General features: G+C 37.7%; 1 protein-coding gene across 1 annotated transcript in view; it reads left to right on the top strand.

The window, feature by feature from the left end:
• OTOGL (otogelin like) overlaps positions 1-24,135 on the top strand; it is a 168,234-nt gene that overhangs the window by 91,855 nt on the left and 52,244 nt on the right. The window contains exons 29-34 of the mRNA XM_075552752.1: positions 881-997; positions 2,142-2,298; positions 2,944-2,970; positions 12,722-12,889; positions 16,888-17,166; positions 23,017-23,134. Coding sequence (XP_075408867.1) covers positions 881-997; positions 2,142-2,298; positions 2,944-2,970; positions 12,722-12,889; positions 16,888-17,166; positions 23,017-23,134 — 866 coding nt within the window. The remainder of the gene's footprint in view (positions 1-880; positions 998-2,141; positions 2,299-2,943; positions 2,971-12,721; positions 12,890-16,887; positions 17,167-23,016; positions 23,135-24,135) is intronic.

The raw sequence follows: 24,135 nt of genomic DNA, 5'->3' as shown, positions 1-24,135 counted from the left end.
TAAGACTGAGCGTTTCACTAAGGAAACTGCCCTACAGCCCTGCACTGATGCCAGGGATCTGTTTTAAAATGTTTGGGGTTGCAATACCCCTGTGTGTGTTTGACCTGCAACCCTCGTCACAATAATTTCGATTCACCCGTGGATGCTCAGGTTGTTCACGCTCACCCGAGTGTAAGAATAGGATGTAAATTAAGAAGAGCTTTGAAGAACAGGTCTTGCAGAGAAGGGAGGAGGAAAGAGTTTGGAGAACACCATGGGTGAGGTCAGAGAAAACACAGCAAGAAAAGTCGTAAATATGAGGGAGGAAATGGACAAGTGAGCTGGATTCTGAAAAGTTATTCCTCATGGTAGTTTCAGGAAGGTGGAGTACAAGAGACAGAGGCCAAACTGCTCAGCATTTAGAAAGTAAGGCTGCAAGGCGTTGAGTGCATACTCCTCAGAAAATAAGCTGTGATGAAATTCTTTAATGTGAAAAATGAAAGGAAAGAGCTTCAGTAGCTCATGTAATATTTTTAGTCACGTAAAGTCCATATTTTAAGATGATTGTAATTATTGGTCTTCATGTTATCTCTAAGACCACCATTACTTTAGTGTTACATTTTGTTGCCTTTGAAAGCAATTGTCAATGCCATTAGGATTTCGTTCTGTGGCACAGGGGCTCTATAAAGCCTTTCTAAAAGGAGGAGCCCATGACGGTGCTTCAAGGGTTGATGGAAATTTCCATTCATTTTTGATTGCACTTTCCATCCACTTTTGGAAACCCTTTGTGTATAGATGCAAGTGGAGTAGAGAGAGTCAAATAAGTTCTTTTGGTTTTGGTTTCATAGTTCACCCTTTTAATTATTTTCATTTTTTGTCCTCCCTGAATTTTTTTTAACAGTGTGAAACCCCAAGTGAACCCATTAAGCCCTGTGAAGCTCAGCAGAACAAGTTCCCATATGCCAAGAGAGAATGCTCCATTTTGTACAGTGATGTGTTTGCTCCATGCCGCAGTGTGGTAAATGAGTACTTTACTGAACTGTCACATTTAAGGAAGTACTGCGCTTATAATATTGAAGGGAACTGGATAAATAACTTAACCACCCATTGACTTTCAGATTTCTTAACCATTTTTAGGAGGTAACATTCTTAGGTAACATTCTTTTGTTTGCTTTTCCATAGAAGTGATGCTTTAATTGATTTACTCATTCTTCCTCACTGCATCACATTTATAGTAATATTTTATAGTTTGTTAGGTATGTTTTTATAAATCTCTTTATGATCAAGATATAAATAGACTGCTTGATGTGATTGAATTATGAAATGATATGTTGTACGTAATAACTCAAAATAAAAAGAGATACAAATAAATAGTGGTTCTGGAGTTGAGACAAATTGAAATTTGAGGTTATTGAAATTTTTAGCCAAGAAAATGAATTAAATGAAATTATGTTTAGGGCATTGCTTCACTCAGAATTGGTGCATTCTGATTCATATCATACTAGCTCATCATGACTACTCCTAAACTCTTTTCTTAGCTTTTAATGAGTTACCCTGAGAACAATTAGCTACTCTATGCAAGCTGAGCAGATTTCTACGAAAGTGTCTCTCACTGATCAGATTTAGTTGTCATCAGAGAATATTGTCAAAAGAGCATGATTCTCCTCATCCCAAAGTGTAGTTGAAAAGTATAATTAGTGACTCATTGCAAAGTACAGGGTAATTTATTTGAAATTTAACTTCCTATACTCCTTTCCAGATAATGAATCTAGGCTTGCATAAAACAACTTAAGGCTTAATGTTCTCAAAAAATCAAGAAACAGCACAGTTGGAAGTGGAGGATTCTCATCTATTAGTGTCACAGGAATACACTGATAATGAAACAACTTTCCAAAATACTCACCTGCTATGTTGAAAATATTGCAATTATGTATATTCCTTTAATCTATTACTTATGTTTTTAGGTCACAGTATTATATTTGCATTGCAAAATTTCCCTCCTTTGGGTAAGACAGATGTGTAAAGCAATTGAGAACTCCCTAAGTAACAGTGCTAAGCTGTCAAAATTTGAAAACCCACCAGTTAATTTTCTCTCTGAAGGTTGAGTTTCATCAGTATAGTATGTAGCTATTGAAAGTAAGTAATGCTCACTTCATTTTCAGATTGACGTAACATCTTTTGCCAAAAATTGCCATGAAGATACATGCAACTGTAATCTTGGGGGAGACTGTGAATGTCTATGCACAAGCATTGCAGCGTATGCACACAAATGTTGTCAGGAAGGGGTACACATTCGTTGGAGATCACCTACTACTTGTTGTGAGTACTGTACACAGGCTATCATTAATGGGGGTCTTATAAGGAGATTTGTATTGGTTACTGATTTTTCATAGAACTGCTTTCATAAAAGAACTGAAAATAGAACATATTTCAGGCAAATAGTTTACAAACTATACTCTTTAAAAAATAGGCAAATAGCATTTAGTAAACGGATTTATAAAATGAAAAACATAAGGTATGTTTTCTGTTCTGTGTTTAACTGCTGTCATTGTAATACTTGAATTTTAAATTATTCTTAAACCATCCTCAGAGCTATTGCTTAGAACTAGTTTTTTAAATGCCTGTGAATTTTCACTCTGTTATGGTTATAAGAAGAAAATTAATGTATTTATACCCTGTATTTGCTTATTGATTGGACTTTAAAAAATTATTAGTTTGCTTCTGTAGCTAGTAAATCATTTGAGTAACACTTAGTAGTTTTAACACTATAAAATGACATTTTAAAATTGACATATATATTTGCCTATTTCTGAAATAATTTTATGAAATTAAATTAATTAAAACATTCCACTCTTAAAGAATTCCCCTTAGTCAGAGAAAGATTTAAAATTTCTCAATGATACATGTGCATTTAGCTAAGTGTGCAGTTTCTTACAGATATTAATATTTATTTTTACCCTTTAGCCCTTGATTGTGAATACTACAATGAAGGTATGTAGCATTTTAATAAGGATTCTAATATAGTATTCTGTTAATTGTGTCTTCAGGGTAAAGTTTGTGAAAAGTATTTGTTGGGGACAAAGTATAAGTAGTTCGTAATTTTTTTTTGTTTTAAACGTTTTATTAGGGGCTCATACAACTCTTATCACAGTCCATACATATACATACATCAATTGTATAAAGCACATCTGTACATTCAGTAGTTCGTAATTTGCTATATAACTTTACAGAAAACTTTACTTACTAAAGTTACTCAAATTGCTAAGTACTTTTGTTAAAAATCTATGAGTATTAATAGGAAGTGTTACTCAATTAGCAGCATTAAGAAACACACAGCACGTGATTTTTGAGTGGCATTAATGGATGGATGAATGAGTAGGTAAAGTTAGATAACTTTTAGGTGAAGAGGATAAAATAGATATGAGCGAGTTTCTAAATTTTCATGGAAAATGGAGTTATATGACAATGTACCTTTTTTAGGAATGTTCTGAAGTCCTCATACCTTACAAAGGGTACATTTTTACCATTAAACCTATGGACATTGTGCAAGTTGATTATGCAGTAGAAATCAAACAACCAAATTGTATATGTTAACAAAATAGTAAATATACTTAGTTATTACTCATTACTCATTACCATCCAATCAATTCTGAATCATAACGACGCTGTAGGGCAGAGTGCTACCTGTTGTGGGGAGTAGAAATCATCGTCTTTCTGCCTTGGAGTAGATGGTGGCTTTGAACTTCTGGTTTGGGGCTAGCAGCCCAAAGGGTAACCAGTATACTACTATGGCTCCATACTTGGTTATAACTAGACAAAATTGTATAACAGTAGTGGATGAGATCATATTGATAATATGATGATGACCTCACCCCCTAACAACCAAAATAGAGATAGGAAAAAACATAATTATTATGTAATAACTTATAATATACCTTTGAATATTGTCTTTCTGAATTGGAATCGACTCAATGTCAGTGAGTTTGAAAGGGTTTTGGCAGCGAATGTGTGGACCTGCCACCATTTGTTCGTCAGTTTGTCTGACTGTGGTGGCTTGTGTGTTGCTATGGTGCTGGCAGCTATGTCACTGGCATTTCAATGCCAGCAGGTCACCCCAAGTGAACAAGCTTCAGCAGAGCTTCCAGATTAAGAACAGGCAGCAAAGAAGAACGCAGCTCCCCCGTCAGAGGAAGAAGCTGCTTATACCATCCTCATAGCTTCAGATAATTTTCAAACACTGAGACCCCAAACAAAGACACAGAACCTTGTCAGCGATACTGCTGGCAGGTGGGCCCCTCAAGTCTGAGGGCACTGGGAATATGACTGGAGAGGAGATGATTTATTGGAGGGGAGTTGACCATTATGACATGAGTCCAGTAAAGCCTGTGGGAGTGGAGACTTTGGAGTCTTTATTTGCTGCTGGACTATGACTCAAGGCAAAGAGAAACAGCTGGAAAAATCTTCTAATAATTGGGATTGGAATGTGGGGAGTATGAATTGAGGAAACCTGGAGGTGATCAAAATGAAAGGGCATGCATGGAGATCATTATCCTAGACATTTGTGACTGAAATGGACTGCTGTTGGCCACTTTGGCCCAGAACATCCTATGATTTGCTAAGCTGGAATCACACAATCAAGAGGAAACACATGGCTTTCATTGTCAGGAAGGATCTCGCCAAATCCAGCACAAAGTACAATACTGTCTGTGATCAGATTATATCTGTCTGCCTTCAAGGAAATCAAATCATCAAATCAATGCAACTATTGCTCAAATGTATGCTCCAACCACGAAAGCTAGTGATGAAGAAATTGACAAATCACCAAGGACTTCAGTCATAATTGATTAAACATGCAACAAAGATACATTGGTAGTTATTGATGATTGGCAGGCAAAAGTTTGAAAATACGGACTTGGTGATATAAGTGAAGTTGGAGATCGCATGATAGAATTTGCAAAACCAATGACTTAGTTAAAGCAAGGATCTCTGTGCAGCAACACAGAAGGTGACTATACACATGGAATATATCAGAAATCAAATTGACTACATCCATGAGAGAACACAATGGGTATACTTGGTATCAGCAACTAGAACCAGAGCTGGGGCCCACTATGCAATAGACCACTGGCCGCTCATCTGTAAGGTGAGGCTAAAGCTGAAGAAAATAAAAACAAGTCTGCAGGAGCCAGATTATGATGTTGAGTCTATCCCACATGAATTTCAAGAACAACTCAAAAACAGACTTGGTTCACTGAACACTAATGACGGAAGACCTAATGAGCTGAGGGAGGACATGAAGACCATCAGTCAGAAGAAAGCAAAAGATTATTAAAAAGACAGGAAACAAAGAAAGGATCAGAGTGATGTCGGAAGAGCCTCTGAAACTTGCTTTTAATTGTAGAATAGCTTAAGCAAATGAAAGAAAGGATGAGGTCATGAGTTAAATAGAAATCTTCAAAGGGCAGCTCAAGAAGACAAAGCCAAATATTACAACTAAATGTGCAGGGACTTAGAATTAGAAATCCCAAAGGGAAGAACACACTCAGCTTATCTGGAACTGAAAGAACTCAAGAAAAAAATGCAAGTCTCAAGTTACAGTTTTGAAAGATTCTAGAGGCAAAATATAGAATGATGCAGGAATCATCAAGAGAAGAAGGAAAGAATACAGAGTCACTGAGCCAGATAGAACTAGTCAACTGTCTACTATGTCAGGAGCGAGCATATGAGCAAGATCCAATGGTGCTGCAGGAAGAAGTTCAAGGTGCACTGAATGCATTAGCCAAAAACAAGACTCCAGGAATTGACAAATTACCCACTGATTTTTTTTCAGAAACTTGATGAAGTACTGGAAGCACTCACCTTTCTATGAGAGGAAATTGGAAGATGGTTACTTGGTCAACAGACTAGCAGGAATCATATTTGTTACCATTCCAACAAAAGATGATTCAACAGTATGCTCTAATTATAGAATGATATCACCGAGTTTACACACAAGTAAAATTTTGCTTAAGATCATTCAACAATGATTACAGCAGCACATTGACAGGGAATGGCCGAAGAGCAGGCTGGATTCAGATAAGGATGTGGAATAAGGGATATTATTGCTGATATCAGAAAGATCGTGGCTCAAAGCTGAGAATACCAGAGTATGTTTACTTCGGTTTCACTAATTCTATAAAGGCATTAGACTGTGTAGACTGCAACTAACTGTGGATAATCTTGAGAAGAACGGAAATTCCAGAGCACTTCATTCAGAACAGGCACACGGATCAAGAGGCAGGTGTGCTAACAGAGAACAAGGGACTTCTGCAGACTTTACAATCAGGGAAGGTGTGAATCAGGGTTGTATCCTCTCACCATATATGGCCAGTCTATATGCTGAGCAAATCATCAGAGAAGCTGGAATAGAAGAAGAGTGAGGCATCACTATTGGAGGAAGGCTAATTAACAACCTGGAATACAAATGACAACATTGCTTGCTGAAAATGAGGAATTTAAGCACTTGCTGATAAAGATTAAAGATTATAGCCTTCAGTAGGATTACAACTCAATGTATTGATTACAAAAGGTAATATCATGATAAATGGATAAAATATTAAAGTTGTCAAGGATTTTGTCTTACTTGGATGCACAATTGATGCTCATGGAAGCAGCAGTCAAGAGATCAGAAGACCCCTTGCAGTCTTCTGTATTCTCAATCTCTTGAGAGTATCGAGGTGCAAGCTTGTTACTTCGAGGAATAAGGCATGCCTGATTCTAACCATGGTATTTTCCATTGCATCCTATGCATGTGAAAGCTGGACATTGAATAAGGAACACTGTAGAAGAATCGCAGCATTCGAATTGTGGTGCTGGAGACAATATTCGAAGTACCATGGACTTCTAAAAGGACAAACGGATCTGTATTGGAAGACATACAGATAAGATCCAGAGAACTCCTTAGAGGAGAGCATGGCAAGACTTCATCTTGGATGGCAAGACTTCTTACATATTTTGGACATATTGTCAGGTGACATCAGTCCCTAGAGAAGGACATCCTGTTTGGAAAAGTGAGGGGAAGGAGAAAAACAGCAAGGTCCAAAAAGAGATGGGTTGACGCATTGACTGCCTCAATGGGCTCAGGCATAGGAACAACTATGATAGTGGCGCAGGACCCTGCGAAGTTTACTCTGCTATGAGTAGGCTCACTATGGGTTAGAGTCACCTCGACGGCACTGACCAACAACCCAAACGAGGGTCCTTAGAGGTTTAAGGGTCCGGCATTCAGCTGCTAACTGACAGGTCAGCCGGTCTCTCCAGTGGCTGTGGCAGAAGGATGTGCAATCAGCTTCCTGAGGATCATGACCTTGGGAACTTTAGGACCCTTCTTCTATTTTGTCTTATGGGTTGGAAGCAATTCAATAGCAACTAGATTTTCTTTTTTTAGTGACTAGCCTGAAGCATTATGGATAATTTTTAAAAGCACATTTCTTTGTCATATTGGCTCAGTAGTTCTAAATTTTATCAGCCACCTCAGTGGTATATAGATAGTAAATTTAAGTTATTGGATCTACAAGAATGCCAGGTGAGTTTCTCTGCAGCAACAAACCCACTAGCCATGTTTGAATGTTTCTAAGCCCACCCCCCACCCCCCTGCTCTTTTTCTTGTGAGGGCAGCAGCTCAACCAGCAGATAAGCCACATGTGGACAAGTATTTATTTACCAGTTGTCTCACAATATTTTAAGAATCACTGCAGTGATGTCAAAGCCTTCATTTTCCCTTTGTGTTGGCCTCTGCCTTAGTTTTGTGCACCACTTCATGATTAGGAAGGGTTTTTCTCTTCATTACTATCTCATCACATGGAGTAGCTTGGGATAAATAATAGAGAATGAGAAAATCTTGGGAATTAGAAGCAATTGGACAAGTGTATTTTTTAGAGCGAAGAAGAACATGCCGATATCATTTAAAGCATCCAGAACCCTCACTCTGGTTAGTTGATGTTGAACCCCCTCTGACATACAGAGATCCTGTGGACAAAGAACAAAGCACTTCTCAGTCCTGCACTGACCTCTCATTTGTTGCTAAATTTGAGTCCAATACTGCACCCACAGTGTCAGGCTATCTCCTTGAGGGTCCCTTTCTCTTTATGGACCTTCTACTTTATCAAACATGATGTCTTTCTAGGAGCTAGTCTCTCCTGGCAACATGCCCAAAATATGTGATAAAGTAGATGAAGTTTCACCATCCTTATCGCTAAGGAACAGTCTAACTATACCATCTCCAAGATAGACTTGCTTGTTACGAAAGCCCATGGTGCGGTACATGGCAATCGAAGTGGGACATAACTGACATAATAGAGCTGAAGCCCCAACTCCTATGGCTTCCCTATTGCCACAAGACGGGTCAGACACGCCTCCATGCTACACCCTTCTTTACCTATTCTGAAACGAAGTGTTCCTCCCACAGCATACTATTTCCATGCTGGGTCCCATGATCTTTTCAATGGCCACACAGAACTCACAGACCGAAAGTCAGGGTCAGCAAGCAGGAAAGATGCAGTTATTATTCCACAACAATACTGCTCCTTAGCCATCAGCCCAATCTCCCTCTAGACTTCAGCCTTCCATCCATGTGCTTCCTTAGCTATTGCCTCCATGGGTCAAGAAGCCAGCCTGTCTGTTGATCTGTCTCACAGCTACGTAATCCCAGGTTCGGTGAGGAGAGGGGACTCAATAGTTTCTGAGAATAACCCCTTCCATGAGTAGAAGGATTCAAAAATGGGATCATAGGCAAGGGCATATGGTCCAGAATTATGTGTGTAGAAGGACCATATTAATTGAGTGTAATTCACATGGTACTTCAGTATTCTTAGTCAACACCAAAATTTAAATGCACCAGTTCTTCTCTACATGGCCCATGATTTGCCTGCATGTAAATCAATTGACCACACCATGGTTTGATCAGATGTACCACTATAATGCATCACAGTCAAACATGTGAGAGCCGACACACAATGATAAGCAGGCAAGTAGTTTCTGGGAACAAAATGCTAAGATGCATAGTAAAATTATGTTTGCATTTGATAGTTAGTAAATCAAATACATCCAGTTAATAATACTATAATGTATTTACTTTTCACTCTGTTGGGGGCTCTTACAGCTCTTATCACAATCCAGATATACATCCATTGTATCAAGCACATTTGTACATATGTTGCCATCATCATTTTCAAAACATTTTCTATTTGAGCCCTTGGTATCAGCTCATTTCCCCCTCCCTGCCCTTTCTCTCCCTCATGATCCCTTGATAATTTATAAATAACTATTTTTTCATTATTTTATACCAACCACTGTTTCCCTTCATCCACTTTTCTGTTTTCTGTCCACCTGGGAGGGGGTTATATGTCAATCAGAGTAATCAATTCCCCTTTTATCCCCCATGTTCCCCTTAATACTACAATTTATTGTTTGTTCATTGTGCTCAAATTGTTGTGCTGAAAACTTCACTCATTTTACTTTCACTGTGAGTTTAGCGTGAACTAATAAATTTTATATAGGAGAAAATTAGCCCTTGTAAAAATTAAATACCCTGTAGAACAAGGATTCAACTAAAAATCCAATAGACTTTAAAACCCAGACTCTTTTTGAGGGAACATGGTCTAATTAAAGGCAAAGCTGATTTTAGGAGCTGCAGGTCTTGCACAGACAGAAAAAGGGAGGGGAAAAAAGGAAGTAGGGGACAGGGGTAAACCCAGACTCTTAATCTTCACCTTGATGTGCCTAAAATGTCTTTTTTATATCATTTTGGAGCTCTTACAGACAGCATAACATTCCATAGTTCAATCACATCAACAGCATTGTTCAATTGCCACCACATCAATTTCAAACCATTTTCTTTCTTCTTGAACTCCTTGACATCATCTCCTATTTCCTCCCTCCTCCTCTACCCTACTCCCTAGGAACTTTTATTGGGTTTGTTGTTGCTGTTGTTGCCACATCTTACACCATTCAATGTATGCATACGCATACAATTCTGTTGTTTGCGCCTCTTGAGTGAGCTTATACAGTCCTCGGGGAACTATGACTCCTGCTACTGTTTCTGAAAGGTTATCTCTCTGTGGGCTGCAAAAAATGTGAACAATTAAGTATATATACCCAGAATACTCAGAAGAGATCATGCAAGACCCCAGCTTGCTTAGTTTGGGTACATCATCGGGAAACACTAAACACTAGAAGAGGACATCGTGTTGAGTAATACAGACGGTCGGTGAAAATGAGGAAAGCCCTTAATGAGATGGGCTGACACACCAGCCACAGCAATGCATTCAAACCCAACGACTGTGAAGACGGCGCAGGACTGGACTACACATCATTCTGTTACACAGACGGTCACGATGACTGGGAGCCAACTTGATGGCAACTAAGGAAAGGATTATATCTAAGAGAGGTCAGCAAGTTATAAGTATATTGTCACAGGATCAGATAAAGGGATTTATCTGATTTATATGATCAAGGAGGGAAGAGAAGACACACAGAATGATAAAAAGTGAAAAAAATGGCTTTCACTGCAGATTGAAGGACTTTAGGACTGGACTGAGTGCGAGAGGAGTGAGCCAGGGGACTGTAGTGATGGCTAGACAGTGAGTGCTTGACAGAATAATTTTTAGATGATTCAGTTATTGAATGCGACAAGGTCTAGTTTTTGAATGTGTGATTGGATGTTTCAAGTGGACTGAAGTCAAGGAGGAGTTCAACCTGGCAAGGGGAGTGAGAGTTGATAAAGTAATGCTGTAGAGAGACAATTGAAGACAATTACGCAATTACAGACACTTCTATTAGTATTACCAAAAAGAACCTGATTGTGACTATACTAAATTCATTTCATTCTAAATAAACTCCTAGCTCTTCGTTAAATTCTTTATTTACTGGTCACTATGTTATTAAGGTATTCATGTTATTTAAATCTAATGCAGAAATACATAAATGTGATTCTATAGGGAGGAGAGGAAGAAAAATTGTGATTCTATCAGGGGAAAGTCAGAGGTTACATTAGAGGTTACTTCAATAACACTTAGTACAAAGAGGGTACACAATAACTTCTGGCTCATTTTAATGACAGTACTTTAAAGACAGGCAGAGATTATAATTGAATTTAATAATCTACTTAGGTAGGTAAGTGCTGAAACTTGTTATACAAGTTTTAAGTTCACAGTAATGGTATTAGCAGGATGTGTTTTATTACTGTGTTTAAATAATTACTGCAGGAGATCCCTGTTTCTGATAGACAGTAAAATTATACTTCTCCTTGCAGAAAATTATAACAGGGTCAGTGATTTTTTTGTTTCTTAATTGTTGGTGGAAATATATGAAATGACCCACAATCAAGATATATAGTCAACTGAGAATAATTTTAGAACTTTAGATTTTTTTGTAATAATTATTTTCTCAGGCAATAATTATCCTTTTAAATTGCTAAAATAAAGGGAAAGTGCAGCAGGGGAGAGAAGATTTTGGTTAATTGTCTCTTTTCTTCGTATCTTCTGTTGAATACCCATGAGGATGTTTCAAACTGTCAAATTGTAGTTGTGTGTGTCTTGGCATTTTGAAATATGCCTCATCATAACCTATAAGTATATCAATAATTTTAAGTATATTTATATCTATGGTGCACATGTTGTCTTTTTGAGCTTAGACAAAGAGCAGTTTGGTAATGGAGACTGTCACTATAGTGGTTATTTGGTTGATGCATCTTTTGGACCATGGAGAAACATTGCATAGTATGCAATTGCAATAGTCAGGTCCATTGCTGTCAGGCTCAGGGCATTTTTCCATCATTTCTGTTCAGTTCCATCTTGGTGTGAAGGCAAAGTCATCCTTTCAAGTTCCATATCCATTCTGAGGGTCTAAATGTCTAATTAGGTTCTTCTCGTCCTGATTTAGAAGTGGCTCCAGCCACTTCCTGGTGAGTGGTAGCAGAGGATGGATCAATGGCAAAGACATTTAACTATAACGTCATCGTTATGTGTCTCTTCCTCCGCTCTTCACGATGGAACGTTTAGTTCATGTCCTTTTTGCTACTTGAAGGACTTAGCACTTTTCCAGGCATCCCAACCAATTGTCTTCTCCACTTCTCTTAGACTTGGCCTTCGGGTAAAGCACGGGAATCTGAGTCTCCTGTTCTGTTAGGCACCATCAAGTCAACTTGACCCACAGCGACTTAACTCATTTGTGAAAGTTAAGAATTCACAGGAAAAGAAATGTTATGTTGCATGCTTGGGAGTTATGTTTTTATGCTGTCCAACCTCCTAAGGAGAAATGATTTCTAGAAAGCTATTGAATTATCCTGGTTTTAAAAAGCAATTTTATTGGTACATCATCCAGATATCATATAATTCAATAACTTGAATGATCTTTATGTTGATAGAGCTAAACTTCTATTGAGGGTAGATTAGAATTTTGGAATATTAGAGCTGTGAGTCCTCTAGGCAAACTTTTTGATGTAGGTCGTAAACACTGAACTCCAGAAAGCTTTCGCCAGCCTTCCATCCATTAATTTACCTTAGCATATACCTATAAAGTAAAATATATATTTTAAATTATTGAAACTTGATAAAAAGTGCTCGGTTATGCTATTAGTGATGCATTTTTAGAAGCTTACTTTTTGGAATATTTAAAAACTATTAACATTTATTTAATTATGAAATAATATTAAAATTTTAAATTCCTATGCCAAATTTTAATTTTCTTATTTGCTTTTAACTAGGAATTGGAGAAGGACCATACATGCTGGCAAGTTATGGACAGAGTGGCCTTATTCTGGGGGCAAATATGAGTAGCAGAAGCATTTTCTCTTTTCCAAGAAATGGTATTCATGACAATTTGTTTTTTAATTTTATGATCACTCCAGGCCTTGTCAAAGAAAAGGCATCAGGTAAGTCTAATTTCCTATTGAAAATATGTATTTAGTTTTCCATTTATATTTTTCATATGTTTAGTACAAATTAATTGAGGACCTAATGTTTGATTGTATTTCATAAGTCGTAAGTATATAGAGGTGAATATAGTGGTCATATAGTGAATTACATGATGTACTGCTAACCATGAGGTCAGCAGTTTGAACCCACTGAATCCATCAGCTACTCTTCAGGAAAATAAAAACTACTTTCTACTCCAGTAAATAACTACAATCTCAGAAACCCACAGAGGCAGTTCTACCCTGTCCTCTAGAGTCCCTCTGCGTTGGCATTGACTTGCTGCCAGTGAGTTTGTTTTTATAAAGTATCTAAAGCCATTAGTAAGTTGAAGTGCATTGGAACTAGCCACTTTGAACATGATAATTATGTGACTTACTTTGCTAGGAATACCAAGCAACAGAGGAACATGTGACATTCATCATCAAATAGAACCTGTCAAGGTCTATGCCAAAAAATGACACTTTCACAGATAGTAGTTTTACATTGGGCTACTAACCACAAGGTCAGCAGTTCAAAACTACCAGCTGCTCCTCAAGAGAAAGATGAGGCTTTCTACTCCCATGAAGAGTCACAGTCTTAGAAACCCACATGGGTGGTTTTAACCTGTCCTATAAGGTTGAGTCCTCATGATTGAAAATCAACTCAATAGCAGTGAGTTTGTTTTGTTTCTTGTTTATGAGAAAAGACAGTTAATACAACTATTGTTCAAATTTACTCAGCAACCACTAATGCCAAAAGATGAAGAAATTGATATTTTAATCAACTTTAGTATTCTGAAATTGATCATTAAAGTAATGAATGTAAGAGTTAGAAACCAAGATGGACCAGCAATTAGAAAATGGGCCTTGGTTATAGAAATGACACTAGAGATCACATGTTCAAGATTTGTAAGGCGAGTACCTATTCATTGAAAATACACTTTTTTAATAACGTAAATGGCGAATTTACTTGTATGTACACATGGACCTTGCCAGATGGAATACACAGGAATCAAATCAACTACACCACAACAGATGACAGTGAAGCTCAATATATGTCAGAACAAGGCCTGGGGCAAAATAAGAACAGATCATTGGTTGCTCATTGGCAAGTTCAAGTTATAGTTGAAGAAAATTAAAATACAATCAGCAGAGCCAACGTATGGCCTTATAACTAGTCCACATGAATTTAGACAGTATCTCAAGAATATATTTGATGCATTGAACAGTAATGACCAAAGATCATATATGTCATGGGACACTGATAAGAGAAAAGGATATTAAACAGATAGGAAATGAGGATGGGACCAAAGTGTAGGATAGAAGACTCTGGAACTTGCTTTTGAATGTACAGGAGATCAGGAGAATGGACAAAATGATAAGTGACAGAGCAGAACTGGCGATTTCAAAGGGTGGCTCAAGGTGATGAGACAAAGTACGACAATTCAAAGACCCGAGTTAGAAAACTAAAAGGGAGGAACATACTGAATAATCCTCGAGCTAAAACAACTGATGAAGAAAAGTTAATTTCGGAGTTGGTTCAAGTATTGAAGGATCACGTAGGCAAAAATTGGACTACACAAGAACCATCAGAAGAAGATGGAAGGAGTGCGCAGTCACGGAACCAAAAATAATTGGTTGGCACTCAACCATTCAAGGAAGTAAAATATAATCAATAACTGCTGTACTGAATGAAGAAGTCCGAGATACACTAATGGCATTGGCAAAAAGCAAAATTCCAGGACTCACAGAATAGTGAATTGAGATGTGTTAGCAAGTAGACGCACCGCCCATCTATATCAGGAAACTAGGAAGACAGTTGCCTGGTCAACTAGCTGAAAAAGATCTACACTGAGTGTTACACAGACAGGTGATTCAACAGAATGCAGAATTAACGAACAATATCGTTAATCCCACCCGCAAATAAAGTTTTGCTAAATATAATTTCAAAATGTTTGCTGCATTATATGGATAAGGAACTACCATAATTCAAGATGGATTCAGCAGAGGATGTTGAATGAGAGACTTTATTGCTGATGTCAGGTGGAAATTGACTAAACGAAGAGAAAACCAAATATACTTGGTTCTCTTTTATTATGTAAAGATATTCAACTGTGTGATTTAAAACTAATTATGGATAACATTAGAATTGCAGAAATCTAAATGTGCTAATCAAGAACCTATACATAGATAAGGAAGGTATAGTGCAAACAGAACAAGGGAAATTGTATATTTTTAAATCAGGAAAGTTTTGCATCTTTTGGTGAACCTGTATACTGAAGAAATACTCTGATAAACTGGAGTATATGAAAAATAACATATCAAGATTGGAGGAAGATTCATTTTTAACCTTTGATATGCAGAGGATGGAACTTTGCATGAGCCCTGGATCCGAAACAGCCCAGTTTAAAATTTCAATGTATTACTGAGAATCTAATTTAAAAAATGAAAAATAACACACTTCTCAGTAAGATTTGAAAGATTTTAAATGCTAGATTAAATGTAAAGGAAAACAGTTATTTTTTGAGTATAAAAGAAAATGGCTAGTAAGAGCAGAAATTAGAGTCTCCAGTCACTGAGATCAGCTGCCATACTTATCTGGTCTTGTATCTCCTAGTTCACTGACCAGTCCTAGGTGCCCAGGACCTGGGCCGACCTTTAGCTGGGTTTTACTAGTAGGGCTACACGTGTGTCTACTTGACACATGCTCTCATCAATTCATGCGCCCTTCTGAACCCTGTATGCCCAGTCTACATTGTTAATATAGCATCCTTAACTAGAGTAATGCCCAGTAGCTTACATACATTAGATAATATTTATTGATTGAATGAATCCAATTTAGATTTCAGATTCTGAGAAGTGTTCTGATCATCAGTTAAAATACTGATATGCTTCTTAGTTCTTTTTGATCCATGAAAACATAATCTGAAGTTCTAATTTATATGTCACATCGTTTTTGTTTTTCTTACAATCGTTTTGGAGCTCTAAGTGTTTAGCAGAGAAACTCTAAGTTTTAAGACAGTAAAACCCCGAGACATTGGATTTTGCGAGCTCTTTATTGAATGCTTTCAATAATTAAAGCTGTGTAGAATAAAACTACTAATATTTATTTAAAAGGAACAAATGGAATTTAAACTTGAATTAATATTTTTTATTATGACTTTTATGGATATAAAGAAAAGTTTCAAATCACATACCAAAGAAATATGATCTATGCCCAAATCTTTGTAAAACATAATAATTAATTAGCCATATATTCATCAACTGGTAAATACAGGGTACTATTGAGCAGCTGGTTCTTGACACAAAAGAAACAAAGCCCATTGTCATTGAGTGGATGCCAACATTGTAAATATTGAAAGAAACAAACAACCTCATCTTTCTGCTGAAGAACAACTGTTGGGTTTGAACCTCTGAAATGATGAGGGCTGAACTTTGCTGTAGCTCTTGATCCAAAACAAAGCAGTTAGCAGTCTAATTCCAAATCATTTGAGGAACATTTGCTCATTTAGATCTCATTGAAATAAGTTGCATGTCCAAATTGATTCATATCTGTATTCTCTGTCTTTTCTATCAACATAACTATTGGCAAATTTTGTGCATTTTGAAAATGTTAAAGGTTATAAATACAAATGTGTCCTCAAGTCAGCATTTTGTGTGGTTTGTGCATTCTAAGGTCTTAAGTCAATACTTATATTTTTCATAAAGATATGGGAAATTATTTTAATAATGGAACTCATTGATACTCTTATTCATTGCATTTAATTTATTGCACTTAATGCATCTTTTAGCTATCTCACAACTCATTTTTGAAACATGTGTTATTGGCATTACTATGTGTGGTGATTAAAAAGGATAGTTTCATTTACTTTCTAAATGTGTGTGTGTGTATATACATCTAATATTTTAATGCCAGCACCCATGAGCTGTCTCCTGAGCACCTGAGGAGTTGTCAGTCTTGTCTCTTTGTCTTGCAGCACTGGCAGTTGTTTCCTTGGAATCTGCTGAAAGGCCAAACTACTTTCTCTATGTCCATAACAATGACACCCTTAGTTTGAAGCTGTGGGAGGCGAATTCAGCTTTTCATCGGAGAGCCACCTTTTTCCACCATCAGGGCCTCTGGATTCCTGGTTACAGCACATTTGAATTATACAGCAAGAAAGGCTTTTTCATCATATTCACAAATTCTGGTGTCAAGGCATCAAAATATGATGATTCGGAAGAATTTAAACATTCAAGTAGCTTCAGTATAGAAGGTATGCTTCTCAAGATCGCCAAAGCAAACCACAAAAAACAAACAAACAAACAAATAATGTATCTAATGGAAAAGTATTTTGTAGGTTTTAGCATTGAACTTTCTCCCCCTATTGTTTTTTTTCCCTTGTAATGGGAAATGTTTCCTTGGGCAAAATTGGAACACTACATTAATTGTGTTTTGCTGATGTTATTGTTGAAATCCCAAGCTCCAAACTCATTGCCATTAAGTTGATTCTAATCTTAATGATCCTGCAGGAGAGGCTCCAACTGTCCTTGTGGAAAGCCTCTCCTCGAATTGCTTCAGACTCATCACTGCACCATCCTGCACCATCCTTTCCACTGTCATGCTGGACCCCGAGTTGCAACCACTGTGTCAACCCAGCTCACCGAAGACCTTCCTTTTTACTGCCTGTGTGCTCGATGGAAGCAAGCTGTCCTTTCCCAGAAAGGGTTCTCTTCCAGTAGCACATGCAATTGGACCTCTTCCAAGACAAATTCGTTTTTCATCTGGCAATCCAGGGTATTTTCAATATTCTCCGCCAGTTACACAACTTCAGTTGAACTGATGGCAATTATTTCTAAAGTCCTTGTTAGACATGTTATCAGTATTTATCAAATGTGGCATTTTTAAGAATCATTTGGGGTATTGTTTAGATATATGCTCCCAGCTGACTTTCTACTCCTATAAAGACTTCATTTCAGAATCCCAAGGGGACAGTTCTACTCTGGCCTGGAGGGTCTTGTCAGTCAGAATTGACTAGATGGCAGTGAGCTAGCCTTTCCTCACTTAATCTGCTTCTCATTTCATCGGTTAGCCTGAGGCCTGAGGATGCTTTGAGAAACACCATTTTATCTTAATTAGCTCTAATCATCAGACTGTTGTATGATGTTCTGTTGCACAACTGCCTCTTGATCCATGTACAAGTTCCAAATTAGCACAATGAAGTGCCCAGGAATTATACATCCACTTCTGAATCTGCCCTGAATTCTGGCAGCTCCCTGTCGATGTACGGCTGCCACCCTTGTTGTATGATCTAAGTAAAATTTTACTTGTATGCAATATCAATGATATGATTCTATAATTCTGTTGGGTCACTTTCCTTTGGAATGGTTACATGTATGTGTCTCTTCAGTCAGTTGGCCAAGTAACTTCTAAATTTCTTGCCATAGATGAGTGAGTGCTTCCAGTGCTTTGGCAGCTTTCTGAAACATTTCATTTCATACTTTGTCAATTCCTGGAGCCTTGCTATTGGCCAATGCGTTCAGTGCAGCTTGAACTTCTTCTTTCAGCACCACTGGTTCTTGCTCATGTGCTGCCCCCTGACACGGTGCACTGTTGACGAGTTGCTTCTGGTCGAGGGATTCTGAATTCTTTCCATCTCTAGAATCTTTCACGATTGCAACTTGAGGCTTGAGTTTTTTTCTCGAGTTCTTTCAGTTTCAGAGATGCTGACCCTGTTCTTCCCTTTTGGTTTTTATATTCTAGATCCTTGCACATTTTGATATGAGAGTTGGCTTTGTCTTCTTGAGCTGCACTTCGGCGTTATCTCTTCAGCTCCTAGGCTTCATCCTTCCTTCCATTTGCTTTAGCTACTCTGTGATTAAGAGCACCTTTCAGAGCTTTTCTTTTTTTTCTGTCTTTAAACGACCTTTTGTTTTCTTTAGGAATGGTCATCTTGATGTCCTCCCACAGTTCATCGGGTTTTCTGTCATTAGTGTTTAATACATCAAATCCGTTCTTGAGTTGTTCTTGAAATTCATGTGGGATAGACTCAAGGTCATATTTTGACTCCTGCAGACTCATTTTCATTTTCTTCAGCTTTATGCTGGACTTACACATGAGCAACATGCGGCCTGTTCCACCGTGGGCTCCTGGTCTCATTTTAGCTGCTGATATTGAGCTTCTCTATCGTGCTTTCCAACAGATGTATTCAATTGGATTTCTGTGTATTCCATCTGGGGAAGTCCATGTGTACAGTTGCTTTTTGTGTTGTCGAAAAAAGGTATTTGTTATGAACAAGTCATTGGTTTTGCAAAACTCTCTCATGTGATCTCCAGCTTCGTTTCTAATACTAAGTTATATTTTCCAACCTCTTTGTTTCCAACTTTTGCATTCCAATCACCAATAACTACCAATGCATCTTCAATGAATGTTAGATCAATTTCTGACTGAAGTCCTTGGTTGAGTTTTTTCAGTTTCTTTATCACTGGTTTTTGTGCTTGGTGCCTAAATTCAAGTAAGAGTTGTATTTATGGATTTCCTTGGAGGTGGGTAGAGATAATGTGATTAAAGATAGTACTGCACTTCATGATGCATTTAGCGAGTCCTTCCTAACAAGGAATGCCACATCGTTCCTGTTCGTTCTATTAATCTTGGCATACTCAACCATGATTTTCTGATTCAGAATGGCAATACCAGTCCATTTCAGCACACTAATGTCTAGGAAATCTATCTTTATTCATTCCATTTCATTTTTGACTATTTTAATTTTCCTTCGCACATTGAGTTTCAATCATTAGAAGATTCACCAGGAGATGAAAACCCCGAAGTCTCCACTCCCACAGGCTCCACGAATTCATCTCCTTTTCAGTCACCGTTCATGAGCCCTCAGACTTGAGGGGACCGTCTGCCAGCTGTGTCTTGGACAACGTTCTCTTTCCTTTGTTAAGGCTGTCAGTATTTGAAAATGCTTTGTACCTACCTATGTGTAAAATATTCAGGGACTGTTTTCTCCTACGTGGGGAGCCAAGTGCTTCTTTGTTGTCTGTTCTCAGTCTGGAAGCATTGGTTGACCCTACTAGCATTTGAAACACCAGTGATAGAGCTTCCAGCGTCACACAATACACAAGCCGCTACAGCATCACAACACACAAGCCGCTACAGCATGACAAACCGGCAGAGTGCATCTTATAGTAGAAATACATCTCCTCATACTTGGTTTCCCCAGGAAAGTTGTAGTTGACCTGTAAGCTTTGTGGCCTTTCCTGGCCTCTCCTCGTTGCTGGGAATTTTGGTCCACTTATCTCTTAGAGGATTTCTGAAACTGAGAAAGATTAAGTCATTTGGATAATGTCATACAGCTAAGAAATGGCAGAGACCAGATTGAATCTCATTTTGTATAACCATGGAGCCCATATCTTACAGAATATATAACCAACTTCTTGACTTTAAATTCCAGTTAGTTTACATAATATAGCTATGTGTAAGTAGATATTACTGTATGATCTTGAATAAATTACTTAAACTCCCTTTTCCCCTGTTTGATCATTGTTAGAAGGAGAGAATGGATAGTACACACTTCATAGGATTATTTTGGTATTTAAATACATTAACATAGCAAATTGTTCTTAGTAGTCCAACATCATGTTAATGATTTTAATTATACCAATGGCATCCCAATCAGTACTTTCTGGACTTGGGATACAGTAACATCTTTTCCAGTTTTCTAATATCTATACTTATTTTTTATTGCTAGAAAACAACTTTTGAATAGCTTAATTCTAATTATTAAGGACATCATGTTTATCTGTGACCTTTGAATACTACAAGGTTCTAGGACACTTATTTCTTAAAGGTTTTCCTGGAATAGCAGAAATCTTCTTTTATTTATGGAGAGCCTAGGAGGTAGATGGTATAGAATTCTCTGAATTCCACAATGCAATCTCTAATCCCATATTTAAAAGCCAGGCTTTATTTTCAAAGCTCGGGTGTGTGATATCTGCTTTGATCCTTACAAGCAAAGTCTTCCTTCCTAACCAACCCTCTAAGAGCAATCTAAAAGATTTCATTGCTTTCATTTTCCATTATGGATACATTTATGTAAACTTTGCTAGGATTTGGATTTGGATAATCAAAATTGAGCTTCAAACTTTTGCTTATTGAATGGAGTTCTTGTGACTTTATGAAAGAAGCATTGACATTCCTTATACAATATTTCATCGACTGGATGAGATGTTTTTACTTATATTAGTTAGCATTGAATTTGACAAGACTCTGAAACCTTCTACTCTAGAAATTTGTTTTATTAAAACCCAGTTACTCCACCTGAATAGGTGCCGATTGCATCATCAGAATTTCAGGATTGGTATCTGCAGGATTCTTGAAACTTAAAACTACTGACCCATCTGAGTGTCAGAACCAGTCTTTTTTCAGGACCCATGAGCCCAGTAATCTACTAGTTTCTTCAATCTTTTGAGTCTTATAGCTAAAAAGTTTTATATCCCTTTTCACTCTTTGAACTTAAACTCTCAATCCAGAGTCCAATTAATATAACCTGTTTCCGGACCTTCCTTCTTAATGGTGCTTTCTTGTTCAGAGTTCCATTTGGACAGCTAAGGAAGATTGCTCACTGACATGTCTGAGGAGAGTATTAGCTGACTTTGTGTAACTAGGTATTGTTCACATTCACTTTTTTTTGTCATCAAATAATACCATGTTTCACTTACAGTAAAAAAAAAGATGGAATGATCTCTCAAGATTTAATGTCCCGAAGCCCCTCCCCCCCCTCAAAAATGTGGGAAATAGCTCTCCTGGGCAGAGCTTTCCTGGAATGCAGTTCTCTCAGAGTAGTGAATTCTCTCTGAATTAGTGCACCCAGTGGTGTTGCCTGGGAAGGCCTCTCTGGTCACAGTGAATTTTTTTTCGTAAAAACAGTTTCCCTCTAACCTTGGTCTTTGGTTTTGTTGTTGTTGTTGTTGTTGGCAATTTAAGAGACCAGCATGAGGCTGTGACATTTTGTTTCCTGCTCTGGAAAAATGCCGCCGAAACTGTTGTGATTTTGATCACACGTACAAGGACAGCGCTATGGGGAAAGCTCAAGTGTACGAGTGTTTTTTTCTCATTTCGGAAAAGGTGTAATGTCAGTTGATGACAAACCTTGTTCTGGACATCCTTCCACTCCCTGAATGGAAGAAAATGTCGACTCGTAGTGCATTTGGAGCTCATTCCACCAGGTCAGACTATTCATCAAGCTTCCTTTTTAGAGTTTCTGAAAAGATGGCTTAACAGTGTGCGACAATAAAAGGCCTGGTTTGTGGCAGATGGGGGACTGGTTCCACCACCACCACAATGCACCTGCGCATGCAGCCATCTCAGTGCGCCAGGTTGGGCAAAAACAGCATGCTTCTCTTGCCTCATGCATCTTACCCACCTCATCTCTCTCCATGAGACTTCTTTTGTTTCCATGAGTGCAGAGGAACATGAAAGGACAGTGATTTGACCTCATAGAAGAGGTGAAGAAAAAAAAAGAGGGAGGTGCTGTCAGCCCTTCAAAGAGATGAGTTAGAAATTTTTTCCCAAGAATGAAATTACAGATTTAACAAATGTATTAAGTGCAATGGAGAGTATTTTGGAGGTGATAGAGTTGTTTGGTACAAAATATAAATATGTAGCTTAGAAAAAAATTCTGATTTGGGGGGAGTATCCCCTTGAATTTGGCCTCATCCCGTTTCTTCTTATTTGAATTTGACAAGTTATTTGATTGCTCTGAACTTCAACTTGTTTACAAAATGGAACTAGTGCATGCTCAACAATTATGAGTGAAACAACAGATGAAATATGGCTTTTCCAAATATAATATTATATACACATATATGATAAATGCAGATCCATGAACCCAACTAAAATAAAGGAAGAAGGTTTTGAATTTTCATAAACCTCCTTCAATCTTTTGCTCTAAATCTTTTAAATATTGGATATTTTGATAAAATGAAATTCTTCAGTCACCAAGCATTAAAAAAATTTCCCCCTATAGCCAAGAGAATCAAGCCTTATGTCATAAATCATTAATTTTCATGCTGTGCATTAACACTATACACCCTCTAAACTTTCTTTACACCCTGTCCCTCAGAAATCCAGGCAGCGGTTCCTTACCGGAGGATGTGTGAATGGAGATATGAACCTTGCACCACTCCCTGTTTTAAAACGTGCAGTGACCCTGATGCACTGGCATGCAAATTTCTTCCCCCGTAAGTAGTGTTTGGCATTAAATAATGAGCAAACTCAGTGTTAGCAGATCATTTTAGTGTATTTTGCTTTAGCTTTAAAACAACTATTTCCAAAGAAAATTGCGCATACTGTGTATTTATTCATAAATGTATTTCATTCAAGAAATTTATTGAGATGCCTTACTCATATGAGCTACTAACCTTTGTAGTTGAGTTTTTCCAGTTTCCATGGGATTAACACCAATTCATGGTGACTCCTTGAAGTGCCCAAGTAGATTTCTGCTCCAGAAGGCTTTCAATGACTGATTTTTTAAAAGTAGCCTGATTATTGTGAGAGATACCGTCATGAGCAAACACACAAATATCTGCCCTCAAGTAACTTCCATTTTGTCTGGCTGAGAAGGCGAATAAATAAATGAGTAAAAATACCAGATATTGGTAGTTTATAATTAGTGTTATGATGAAAAACAAAGGAGACACAAGAACGCAGGAAGTAGGAGACGTGGGTGGTGATAAGATGACATGTATTCAGTGTTGTGAAAGAAATGAAGGAATATATTGGAGAATAGGAGTATATTGGAGAAGAGTCATCCAGTCAGAGAACTAAGACTGGGGGTAGGTCTGGTATGTTTGTGGGTCAGGAGGAGTCCCCTAGCTGGAACAAGGGGAACAAGACAGAGCGAGAGAGAAGAGGAGGTCAAAGTATCATAGTAGAGAGCAAATCCTGGAGGGCTGCACAGCCTATCAGAGGATTCATTTTTTACTTTGAGTAAGCTAGAAGTCCCCTGGTGTATTTTAGGAAGAAGATTAGCACGATCTGATTTTTGTTTAAAAGGTTTGCTCTGTTGTATTGAGATATATTGTTGGGGAAACGAAGATCAAGGACAGAACTGGTCAATAACATGGACAAAATATGAAGCTGATTTGACTAAGTTGGTATCAGTGGGAAGGAAATAAACAGATTCTGAATCTATGAGGGCATCTTCAAAAAGTTGTTGGAAAAATTCCATTATCTTTTAGAA

Source organism: Tenrec ecaudatus, chromosome 6 (genome assembly GCF_050624435.1).
Source record: "Tenrec ecaudatus isolate mTenEca1 chromosome 6, mTenEca1.hap1, whole genome shotgun sequence".
Lineage (NCBI taxonomy): Eukaryota > Metazoa > Chordata > Mammalia > Afrosoricida > Tenrecidae > Tenrec > Tenrec ecaudatus.
The sequence above is the reverse complement of the archived record's forward strand: the minus strand, read 5'-3'. Positions and strand labels throughout refer to the sequence as shown.